Source organism: Eucyclogobius newberryi, unplaced genomic scaffold (assembly GCF_026437365.1).
Source record: "Eucyclogobius newberryi isolate DKJ021-1_F unplaced genomic scaffold, fEucNew1.0.hap1 SCAF_2, whole genome shotgun sequence".
Taxonomy (NCBI): domain Eukaryota; kingdom Metazoa; phylum Chordata; class Actinopteri; order Gobiiformes; family Gobiidae; genus Eucyclogobius; species Eucyclogobius newberryi.
The window spans coordinates 13,861,604-13,873,693 of record NW_027315834.1 but is presented as its reverse complement, the minus strand read 5'-3'; the positions used below and the strand labels follow the sequence as shown (position 1 = coordinate 13,873,693).

General features: G+C 41.0%; 2 protein-coding genes across 5 annotated transcripts in view; one reads left to right on the top strand and one right to left on the bottom strand.

Moving 5' to 3' along the window:
- cntfr (ciliary neurotrophic factor receptor) overlaps window positions 1-12,090 on the top strand; it is a 359,444-nt gene that overhangs the window by 195,775 nt on the left and 151,579 nt on the right. The window lies entirely within an intron of this gene.
- Window positions 6,023-7,929, bottom strand: LOC140368229 (uncharacterized). Its single transcript, XM_072455182.1, has 4 exons — window positions 7,787-7,929; window positions 7,700-7,742; window positions 6,326-7,018; window positions 6,023-6,264 (listed from the first exon to the last, which is right to left on the bottom strand). The coding sequence occupies exons 1-3, from the start codon at window positions 7,927-7,929 to the stop codon at window positions 6,599-6,601; spliced, it is 606 nt and encodes a 201-aa protein (XP_072311283.1). The 3' UTR covers window positions 6,023-6,264; window positions 6,326-6,598.

The window sequence follows — 12,090 nt, the reverse complement described above, 5'->3', positions numbered from 1 at the left end:
GTTGAATTGTTAATTGAATTGACAACCGTGCTAGATTTTCATCACTGTAAAACCCATGGATACACTCAACCTTTGGAGAATAAATGTTTAATCTTTCTATTCATCATTAAAGCTCAGAAACGCATCTCTTTCTTCTTGGTTAAATTGCATCCTCTTTGTTATGCTATCTGCTTGGTAAAAAAACATAGTTCGTAGATATTATTTGGACGTGTGCCAGGAGCATTGTGCGGTGAGAATTTGAATACGGAAATGCAGAAGGAGCCACGGGTAAGTTTCATTTTCGCATCCCAGAAAGAATCCAATTAAACTGTGTTGTTGGAGCATGCAGATGCAGCGGGCTCGAGTGTCCATGAAGACGGGTCAGCAACTAATGGTTTCTATAAATAAGAGAAGTATTAGAGCAAAGGAGCGTGCTGAAATCTTAATTAAAGACTGACTATTGCGTTTAACACAAGAGCAGTTGGAGAGAATTCCACAGTAAATTGGGTGTTTAGGAGTAGCACAAAAACAGTTCTTTAGTGTGGCTCTATAATTTTGACATAATATATATATATACAGGTTGCAAAGAAAACAACGCAACAGAATAAACTGTGTTCCTCATGGCCCAGTGAAGCTTTGAAATGATAAGAGTGATACTAAACAGTGAAACTAAAAGGATTTTGTTTGCACTCGTCTCTTCTTTTATGTCTTTATCTGTTGAATGTTTGAATTGCCTCGAATTGCGCTTTACAAATAAACTTCCCTTGCCTTGTTGAAATACTAAAAGCTTGAAGTGATCTGCTCGAAAGTAGAACTGGTGTGTGTGTATAGATATATTTTAAAAGCAGGTATTCGGATGCTAGCTGTTTTTAGCTTCATCGTGACGCGACGACTTTGCTCATGAGCTATTTTACTGCTCAGAATTAAAGTGAGCGATTATGTGGTTTAAAATGATGTTCCGTTATTCAGTTTTTTAAGACAGTAAAAATTAGGCACAGCAGGTTTAAAACTGTGCATTGACCAATATTGTGAGACAACGGCAAATGTCATTAATATTCATGAGTCTAACAGAGAATAAGTGCTGTGTTCAGTTCACTTTTGGATGTCTAATGTTTTTATTTTCACTTTTTTGCTGTCATTGTAGCGCTACTTCTTGTAACTAGCATCTAAAATGTGTACTTTAGGAGTAAAAAGTATTTCACACAGATTTTGAGAACTGGTAAAGCACCAAATGTAGTGATTTTTATAACAAATTGTGCTGATCGGCAAAGCTAAATTTAAATAAATGTCTTAATTTTTCTAATTAATTACTCAAAGCTGGGACTTAAACTCATAAACGTTTTAGGCAGAATGTCTCCAAGAATAAAAATAAAAGTATTTTCTACTTTTTAGTCCAGTTCAAAAATGTAGAAAGAGTAGAAAGTAGAAAAAAAGTAAAGTACAGATACATTTGACTGTACAGTACTTTAATGTTGTACTTCATCACTTTCCACCATGGGAAAAATGTGCCATTAATAATAAGCATTGCATTATAATTCAAATCAAAATGTGTAGGTGTTTTATTCAGACGTGTTCATACAAGAAAATAAACTCCCCATGACACGTTCTGACTTCATCATCCTCTAGAACATGAATGAAACTAATATTACTCTGTATGATTTATGTAAACCCTTTTACATGGACATGGGGGTTTTATAATTATCCGTTATTGAGGAAGTGGCAATGCCCTCTCTCCCTGAGCGGAAGGAAGGAACATGGTTAGACAATCCATTAAAAGCAACATGGTCACGGGGGAAAATCAGCTTTAATGCAGACTTTTCCCTGGGCTCTCATGAATCCAAGCTCAACACGGCATTACACACATCTGCCCGTTATTGAAAGGGAACAGACATGGTTATCTTCTGGAGTTCTACAGCACGAGCGCAGTGAACAGTTACAAGTGTACGCGCTCAGTGGAGTTAAGTGCAGAGCAGAGGCTTTTTCACACAGAACAGTAACAAAACAGACAAGAAAAGCTCTTGTTGTGCTTAACGCTTGAGCAATGCACTTTAACTCTTAGCATCTAGCACTTTGCTTGATCATTGGATTATAATTGAAAAACATCACCTCATCTCTATATTTTTAAGAAACAGTTTAAAACAATAACAATAAAATCACGTCGTAAATGAAGTCGTAAATGTAAAACAGTGGATGGAAAATTTAATGTGTTCAGAAAAAACGTCATTTTTTTTTTTTTTCAAGAAAGGGACAGATTTATAAGATTGTTTTTCTTCTCTCTGCTCCTTTTTGATTGTCATGGTCATTTATGTTAACGAGAATAACACACAATTGAGATTTCAAAAAAAATCTATAATTTTTTTTAAGTATTATTATTCATCCTTTTAGCTTGCATATTTTCAGTGTCACATTTTTCATGGTACGTTTAGTGTTTTGTAACTTATGTCCAGTGTTTTTTTTTTGTCTCTATGGCTTTTTTGTGTGCTTTTTTTGGCCTTTCTGATGTGCTTTTTAACTGAACATGGCGAATAAACTAAACTTGAAATTAAACTTGAACCCGACGAACTAAGTCTCTAAATCGCCCAGTTCCTATTTACTCAGAGGGACCGCCCAGACGCCCCTGCTTGTGTTCAATGTCTGATTTAACTGATAAACTATGATTAAGTTGAGCACTGTAAACTAGGGATGCAACGATATTCAATATAATATCAAATTGTGTCACGCTTCAATACTCCCTCCATGCCGCTGTGTATTCATATCATTTATATTGCAAAGGAAAGGAAAAGGTTAAGCTGCGCCGTCCTTCAAAAACTAAACGTCCCCCCAGAGACTTACAGCTGCCATATTTGAACAGAAGTGTTTTTTATCTTTCAGTTGATAGACCCGAGAATGACAAAAATATGAACCTCCGAAGACGCACAAATTGCTTTTGGCTTTATATGTCATTAAGTAATTCACCTGCGACTCGCGTTTTCAGATCTTCTTTTTAGACATTCTTTTAAAAGTTTGTTCAGACGTTTATTTATAACATAATTTCAGTGGTAGAAAATAAAATAAAAGAGGAGAGAGTTGTGTGTGCGTGGGTGTGTGCGTGTGTTGGTATGTGTGTGTGTGTGTGTGTGTTTGTGTGCGTGTGTGTGTGCGTGGGTGTGTGCGTGTGTTGGTATGTGTGTGTGTGTGTGTGTGTGTTTGTGTGTGTGTGTGTGTGTGTGCGTGGGTGTGTGCGTGTGTTGGTATGTGTATGTGTGTGTGTATGTGTGTGTGCGTGTGTGTGTTTGTGTGCATGTGTGTGTGCGTGTGTGTGTGTGTCTGTGTGTGTGTGTGCGTGTTTGCGTGTGTGTGTGTGTCTGTGTGTGTGTCTGTGTGTGTGCGTGGGTGTGTGTGTGTGCGTGCGTGTTTGCGTGTGTGTGTGTGCGTGTGTGTGTGTGTGTGTCTGTGTGTGTGTGTCTGTGTGTGTGCGTGCATGTGTGTGTGCGTGGGTGTGTGTGCGTGCATGTGTGTGTGCGTGGGTGTGTGTGTGTGTGTGTGCGTGCGTGTTTGTGTGCATGTGTGTGTGCGTGTGTGTGTGTGTGTGTGTGCGTGCGTGTTTGTGTGCATGTGTGTGTGTGTGCGTGTGTGTGTGTGCGTGCGTGTTTGTGTGCATGTGTGTGTGCGTGGGTGTGTGTGCGTGTTTGTGTGCATGTGTGTGTGCGTGGGTGTGTGTGTGTGCGTGTTTGTGTGCATGTGTGTGTGTGTGTGCGTGGGTGTGTGTGTGTGCGTGCGTGTTTGTGTGCATGTGTGTGTGCGTGTGTGTGTGCGTGTGTGTGTGCGTGGGTGTGTGTGTGTGCGTGCGTGTTTGTGTGCATGTGTGTGTGCGTGTGTGTGTGCGTGGGTGTGTGTGTGTGCGTGCGTGTTTGTGTGCATGTGTGTGTGCGTGTGTGTGTGCGTGGGTGTGTGTGTGTGCGTGCGTGTTTGTGTGCATGTGTGTGTGCGTGTGTGTGTGCGTGTGTGTGTGCGTGGGTGTGTGTGTGTGTGTGCGTGCGTGTTTGTGTGCATGTGTGTGTGCGTGGGTGTGTGCGTGGGTGTGTGCGTGTGTGTGTGTGTTAAGAGCAGGAGACGGTGGGAGGAGCTTCTCTCCGTCGCTGCTGCTGAAACGAGGGAGACCAACACGTTCAGGAGGAAAAGACATTATATTCAGAAATAAATCATGAGATGCACAAAATAGAAAGGTCTGATGGTGTATTTCTCCCAGCATGCAAAAGTGTTCGCAGGTTAAAAGTTCAGAGCTGTAGATCATTGAACACTCATGATTTATCACATAGAGACACGTTCAACACTGTTATGCTGCAATATTTTGTCTAATTACAACAAATACCGTGGAACTTTTTAGTTTTTGTGTGCAATGAGAGTATTGAATGTGTGACCCATGTATGTAAACCATGTAAACTGGCACGCGCAAAAAGCTCCAACAATGACATTAACAATAAAACAAAAAGGATTCATGTAGTTATTGCAAATGTTTGTTACTTTTTACTACTGGTAATTAAGAAGTCAATATGTGGAGCAACTGTGTCCGAGTGATTTTATCTTTTGTAGTAATAGATGTATTAGTGTCAGCAAAAGGCTCCAAAAGAAAAGTGTAAGGAACTGAAAAATGTCCCTACAATGCAATATAAAAAAAGAAGAAGAAGAAAAAACTTATACTAAAATGATGCTTGTATTTTTTAAACACTTGGAAATAAAAGAAAAGTCTAATTTAAGACAATTGTTGGTCTTGGCTAAAAAAAACGTATATAATGTGAAACCAAACCTAACAAAAAGTTGATTTATTCCACAGCAATTGATTTGATCTAAAATGTTACATATATTGTTGGCCCTGCGACGAGTTGGCCCCTGTCCAGGGTGTACCCCGCCTAAGGCCCCAAGTCACTGGGATAGGCTCCTGTCCCCCGGAAGGGAACAAGCAGTAGATAATGCATGGATGTCTGTATTTGTTTGCTCTGAGATGGTTTGTTTGGAAGGAATACATAATATATCCTGCAATATTTTCTCTTTATTATTAGTTATTATGAACATAAAACATTGGCTTTTTAACCTATTCTTTGCGTGACCTTTTTCTTAATGAACAAAAACAAAACAGATTGCTAGAGGCTACTTTTTTGTAATGACTTTGTTTGAATTAAACTTCCTCCAAAGTGTTATTTGAACATTAGCTTTTCATTGGTTACGCAGCCGTACACTGTCTGCTCACTTTGCCCAGACTTACAGTTTCCCAGCTCCGCTTTTAGCTCCAAACCCACAGATGTTTCTGATCAAAGTGGAGTCTCCTGGCTCTTCCTCCGAACACCACTTCTGCTCTGGCTCTCGGGATCATTCTCTCTCCTCGTTTCACAACCTTTCTAATCCTCGCTTGTAAAATATTAACTGCTCCGCTCCTTGACAACGATTCTCCGGCTCTGCTCTTCTCTTCTCTTCTCTGCTCTTCTCTTCTCTTCTCTGCTCTTCTCTTCTCTTCTCTGCTCTTCTCTTCTCTGCTCTTCTCTGCTCTTCTCTGCTCTTCTCTGCTCTTCTCTTCTCTTCTCTTCTCTTCTCTGCTCTTCTCTGCTCTTCTCTGCTCTTCTCTTCTCTTCTCTGCTCCTCTCTTCTCTTCTCTTCTCTTCTCTTCTCTGCTCTTCTCTTCTCTGCTCTTCTCTACTCTTCTCTTCTCTGCTCTTCTCTGCTCTTATCTTCTCTTCTCTGCTCTTCTCTGCTCTTCTCTGCTCTTCTCTGCTCCTCTCTTCTCTGCTCTTCTCTTCTCTTCTCTTCTCTTCTCTGCTCTTCTCTGCTCTTCTCTTCTCTTCTCTGCTCCTCTCTTCTCTTCTCTTCTCTTCTCTGCTCTTCTCTTCTCTGCTCTTCTCTACTCTTCTCTTCTCTGCTCTTCTCTGCTCTTCTCTTCTCTTCTCTGCTCCTCTCTTCTCTGCTCTTCTCTTCTCTTCTCTTCTCTTCTCTGCTCTTCTCTGCTCTTCTCTTCTCTTCTCTGCTCCTCTCTTCTCTTCTCTTCTCTTCTCTGCTCTTCTCTTCTCTGCTCTTCTCTACTCTTCTCTTCTCTGCTCTTCTCTGCTCTTATCTTCTCTTCTCTGCTCTTCTCTGCTCTTCTCTGCTCTTCTCTGCTCTTCTCTGCTCTTCTCTTCTCTTCTCTTCTCTGCTCCTCTCTTCTCTTCTCTGCTCTTCTCTTCTCTTCTCTGCTCTTCTCTACTCTTCTCTTCTCTACTCTTCTCTTCTCTGCTCTTCTCTACTCTTCTCTACTCTTTTCTGCTCTTCTCTTCTCTTCTCTACTCTTTTCTGCTCTTCTCTTCTCTGCTCTTCTCTGCTCTTCTCTGCTCTTCTCTACTCTTCTCTTCTCTGCTCTTCTCTACTCTTCTCTGCTCTTCTCTGCTCTTCTCTGCTCTTCTCTGCTCTTCTCTGCTCTGCTCTTCTCTGCTCTTCTCTTCTCTGCTCTTCTCTTCTCTGCTCTTCTCTGCTCTTCTCTGCTCTTCTCTTCTCTGCTCTTCTCTTCTCTGCTCTTCTCTGCTCTTCTCTACTCTTCTCTACTCTTTTCTGCTCTTCTCTTTGCTCTTCTCTGCTCTTCTCTGCTCTTCTCTGCTCTTCTCTTCTCTGCTCCTCTCTACTCTTCTCTGCTCCTCTCTACTCTTCTCTTCTCTTCTCTGCTCTTCTCTTCTCTACTCTTCTCTGCTCTTCTCTGCTCTTCTCTGCTCTTCTCTTCTCTGCTCTTCTCTTCTCTGCTCTGCTCTTCTCTGCTCTGCTCTTCTCTGCTCTTCTCTTCTCTGCTCTGCTCTTCTCTGCTCCTCTCTGCTCTTCTCTTCTCTGCTCTTCTCTTCTCTGCTCTGCTCTTCTCTGCTCTGCTCTTCTCTGCTCTTCTCTTCTCTGCTCTACTCTTCTCTGCTCTTCTCTTCTCTGCTCTTCTCTTCTCTGCTCTGCTCTTCTCTGCTCCTCTCTGCTCTTCTCTTCTCTGCTCTTCTCTTCTCTGCTCTGCTCTTCTCTGCTCCTCTCTGCTCTTCTCTTCTCTGCTCTTCTCTTCTCTGCTCTGCTCTTCTCTGCTCCTCTCTGCTCTTCTCTTCTCTACTCTTCTCTGCTCTTCTCTACTCTTCTCTGCTCTTTTCTGCTCCTCTCTCCTCTGCTCTTCTCTTCTCTGCTCTTCTCTTCTCTGCACTTCTCTTCTCTGCTCTTCTCTACTCTTCTCTGCTCTCCTCTGCACTTCTCTGCTCTTCTCTGCTCTTCTCTTCTCTGCTCTTCTCTTCTCTGCTCTGCTCTTCTCTGCTCCTCTCTGCTCTTCTCTTCTCTGCTCTTCTCTTCTCTGCTCTGCTCTTCTCTGCTCCTCTCTGCTCTTCTCTTCTCTTCTCTACTCTTCTCTGCTCTTCTCTACTCTTCTCTGCTCTTTTCTGCTCCTCTCTCCTCTGCTCTTCTCTTCTCTGCTCTTCTCTTCTCTGCTCTTCTCTGCTCTTCTCTTCTCTGCTCTTCTCTTCTCTTCTCTGCTCTTCACTGCTCTTTAAATTTGAGCAAAATTCTAAATGTATTTCTCTTTCAGTTCCGTGAAACCTGTCAGAGGCAAAATCATGAATTCATGAATAGAAATGTCCACTTTTCATCAGACATTATTATGAATACTGTTTATCACATTTTCACACGTCATTGTGGTCAGTTAAATCCAGCTGTCACTCATTTACAGCATGACAGAGGCTCATATATGATACCGCCAAATTCTCACAAGAATCAGATCATCGGAATCTATTTCTATCTCCAGCCCAGCCCTAAAAAACGAAATTAACTCAGGAAAAAAGAACTCTCCATTAACCCAGTTCGAAAGTCGTCCTTGCTTTTCATTTCCGCACGACACTGGCGGCGTGCGGTGTGGGAGCAGAGGAGCAGAGGTGCAGTGGGGGTCCGGCACAGATAAGATGGGAAGAGGAAGTGACTTTCTCGTATGCGCAGACACATTGAGCGCGCACAGATGCAGCTGGCTCACTTGAAAGAGGAGAAGAGCAGGAGCGAGAGCGAGAGGGAGACGGCTGAATGTTACGCTCTTTGCGAACGGGAGACGAGATCGAGAGAAGATGGAGAGATAACTTCACTTCAGCGTGTTTGTACAGGAAGGAGGCGAAAAGCTGTTTGGCAATTTTCGGAGCTCAACAATATCAGAATAAATGGATTTTTATTCAGAATCACGAGAAACGCAACAACTGAAAATATATAAATCACGTCATGCAGCAATGAAACTCCAATGTCCTTTCCAATTCTAAAAGAAGTGATTGCAAATACATTGTCATTGTACAGAATATCTGGTAATTGCACAATTTGATTCAAGATGTTGTTGTGGTTTTAGGTTGATTGACAAGGATGAGCTAAAATGGAAGTGTTCTCTTCAAATCAATATTAAAAACAATAGGTAAAATCCTCCAGCTAAAGTCCTGACCAGACCTCACTCAAGATGTGATATGGTCCCACTGAATGATGCGTCAAATGAAGAGGATAAATAACCTTATGGGGACGATAAAATACTACAAATATACTTTAACCCAATGTTTTTTTAGCGCAGTACACCATCCATTAAAAAATAATCATACAGACTGTTGTGAAAGGAGTGTAAATATAATGTCTGTCTTGATAGTTTGAATTAGTGGTAGTTTTTTGTGCCTTTTTTGGTTCAGAAGTTTGCAAAAGGCCCTTCAAAATGTGCCTGAGCAGCCAGTCCCTTCTGCTTTTGAACAGAATTCTAGGGTCTAGAATCAGACCATAGGGGCGTCAAAAAAGACACTCAGAACAAAATATATAACTTAATTTACCTCAGATTTACAGAGTTGAGTGCGTTTCTTGTTGACTCTGCAGAAATTGCCGACGTTTCTTAATTATTTTCATTACATTTTTTCCGCGTAAGCCGCCATGTTTGTTTAGACACGAACGGACCATGCATTTCTCTGATTGGTTAATGCGCCTGTCAATCACACCAATAAAGTATTTTCAAAGTTTTCAACGTGGTCTTGGCTGGTCAGGCTACTCCAAATAATTACATTGAAAAACTGTGTGAATCAGTTACATTTTTATAAGACATCTTTTGAAAATCAAGCCCCTAACCTTGCATTTTGAAGGCGGAACTAAAAAGCCAAGACGCGGCTTTGATGATGAACATGTGAATTAAAGAAAACAAGAGTTTGGATACGTTTTTGATAAAGATGCACTATTAAAACCTGGCCAAAAGCATGTGCATTCTTTGTTTCATGTGCCGAAGCGGTGCACATTCTGCATACAGTGTCCAGATGCCTATACAGTATTACCTTCTAATGTATGCAGAACCATGAACATGCCAACAGCAGTTTATTGCCAATACTTATTATGTCTTGGAGCAGTTAATCACCGGGGGCAGCTTCAGCGCGGGGCTCTGGAGTACCTTAGCGGAGGAACCTGCCCTAACCAGAGGTGCCACATGCTGACTTAAGCGAAAACGGGCCTGTTTAGCTGTTAAAAAAGATTAGAAAGTAGGCTGAAAATGTTCCCAGTGCAAGCAATTACTCTGCAAACCGGTATTTACGCACACTTATAACTGCACTTTCCAGCTTTTAAATATTTACTACCGCCACTTGAGGGTTCAAAGTAACTACCAGTTTGGTTTAATCGCCTCAAATGAGCAACATTTCAACTTATAAACACACTTTAAGGCATATTATTTTGCAAAACAGTTCATTGGAATTAAGTAAAGATCATTTCCAGCTATGAATACATTAGAAAATCTTGTGCACGTTATGGAGCCTCATCACTTGTAAAGTATCACTCTGCCGCAGGTGTTCGTGAGGTGACTAATTGGTCTGCAGAACTATTTACTGTACGCAGTAAATGACTAATATATCTTTTATTGGTAGAAGAGGCAGTGGTTACACCAGTGGTTCCCAACCTTTTTTAGCTTGAAGCCCCCTCTGCATCGACAGGAGACTTGCCGGGGCCCCCAGTCCAAAACTATGGCCCTGAAAAACACATCACGTGATACAAAGTGTTGAAAAGCACAGGTTTATTAAAGGCAATTAACTGCAATTGTGTGTTCATGTTCCACTACCCATGTCCCAATAATGTTTGTTCAAAAGAAAAAAACAAACCTACACAATCTTATGACAAATTGTAATCAAATAAATTGCAAATGAAAAAAAATGGATGGCATGGATTAATTGTATTGCAAAAATGTAGATATTGCCAGTCTGTTTAAGAAACCGATGAGTCCAGTGAGTTGACTGTAATTCCACTGGACTATATACTTTAAATGTCCCCTAAACTGCTCCTTCTACCAGACTCAGGCTACTTATACTTTTTGTCCCATAGTCTGCAATATTTGTATTTATTCAAAATTACATACCAAAGCAAGGTATAGTAATGCAAAAAGATTATACATGTACAGCGTTGAGTGGCAAAATATGTTTGAGTAACAACATATCTAAAAGAAATGCTACAGCGCAATAACAAACATAAAAATATATATATACATATATACACATATATATATATATATATACACATATATATATATATATATATATATATATATATATATATATATATAAAATAATAAATTGTGAAAATATAGTGAACATTTACTCGAGGCTTTACATAAGCATGAAAAAAGCATACAAAGAAGTAACACTACAGGAGTAAATGTGTAACTGATCCAGACTTTAGGATCATAAACAAAGTAACTAATTACCCTTAATTAAACCACACAGTCCGACTCAAACACTAAACAACGTTGCGTGGGTTTTCATTTTCAGAGCGTATATGTACATAAGCACCAGCTCTCCTCCTCCATCCCACATCTCCACCTCTTCCTGTTTACCTTCCCTCGCCGCGGTGATGCACACACACGGACAATGGAGCTCTCTCGCAACTGTACAAGTGCATATTGAACCACGCACACTCCACCTACCTCCGTAACCCCGGCTCTCTGCACCTTCTGTGGTGGAGTAGTATAATCTGACTCGAGTGGGCCGACAGGGGGAAGGTGCGTGATGTCTTTTGCACTTTAGATTTGATCCCCGGCTCCTGCAGTGTGGGTGTACAAACCCTGTGGCTGTGTCAGAGTGAATACACATCTTCGCCTAAAGTCTCCGATGTAATAAATAGGCATTTTCTGACATATGGAGAGACAGATGGAGGCTTGAAAGAATTATAATTTTATACAAACTTGTACCCTCTGGTAGTCTGTCTTCTTATTAAAGGTGCTGTACTTGCTCTGTATTGTCTTAGAAAAATGTACTTGTTAATTTTACACGGTTTGCAGCGGTCTAAACGTATTCCTCTTTAACGCGTCCATAGCATCCTAATCATTCACGGCGATGAGTTTCTAAGTGCGTTTCAAAACTGTCAAGAGTCCAGAGTGGAGTTTTGCCGTCACGCCAATGCTAAAAACAACGAGCATGCAAACAGTACGCCAGTCTTCCGATTAAAAAAAACACCAAAATAAAAGTACTTGTAATTGTTGTTGTACTTTTTTCTTTGTACATTTCGTGAGAGCGGCTTTTGTTCAAATTAACTTACATAGAAAAAGATTCAGTTGTAGTCATCTGTCATCAAATTAACAGTCAACACAACCAAACGTCAACAACACAAACTGAACGAGACCTTCCACTCTAACTTTGACAATAGCAGCTACCGTGCTTTTCGGGCTGTGCATTGCTCCTGAATAAAAGCCTCACACACAAAATGTACACAGAAAATAGAACTTGTCCATATACACTTAGTCTAATTAGTAAAGCGACACAGTGAACCTCGGGTGCGCCGCCAGACCCCCAGTTCAAAAGACGCATCACTACCGCGTTTATTTATGTGTAAATATCTCATGTTACAACGTGGGCACCTGCGTTGTAACAATAAGCCGCAGGTGCCCACGTTGTAACATGAGATATTTACACATAAATAAACGCGGTAGTGATGCGTCTTTTGTACTGGGGGTCTGGCGGCGCACCCGAGGTTCACTGTGTCGCTTTACTAATTAGACTAAGTGAATATGAGTTGGGTTGTAATAAAACACACAGCACGACAAACACGTCACACCTGTCTCTACTGTCCCCTCTGTCCTTGATGACTCTGTGTGAGCTGATTTACCTGTGTCTGTGTCTTCAC

Coding starts and splice junctions, on each gene's coding strand:
- LOC140368229 (XM_072455182.1), bottom strand. CDS start 7,929: ATGTGTCTGCGCATACGAGAAAGTCACTTCCTCTTCCCATCTTATCTG. Junction 7,743..7,786: donor AAGGACGACTTTCGAACTGG/GTTAATGGAGAG, acceptor TTCGTTTTTTAG/GGCTGGGCTGGAGATAGAAA. Junction 7,019..7,699: donor ATTCCGATGATCTGATTCTT/GTGAGAATTTGG, acceptor AGAGAAGAGCAG/AGCAGAGAAGAGAAGAGCAG.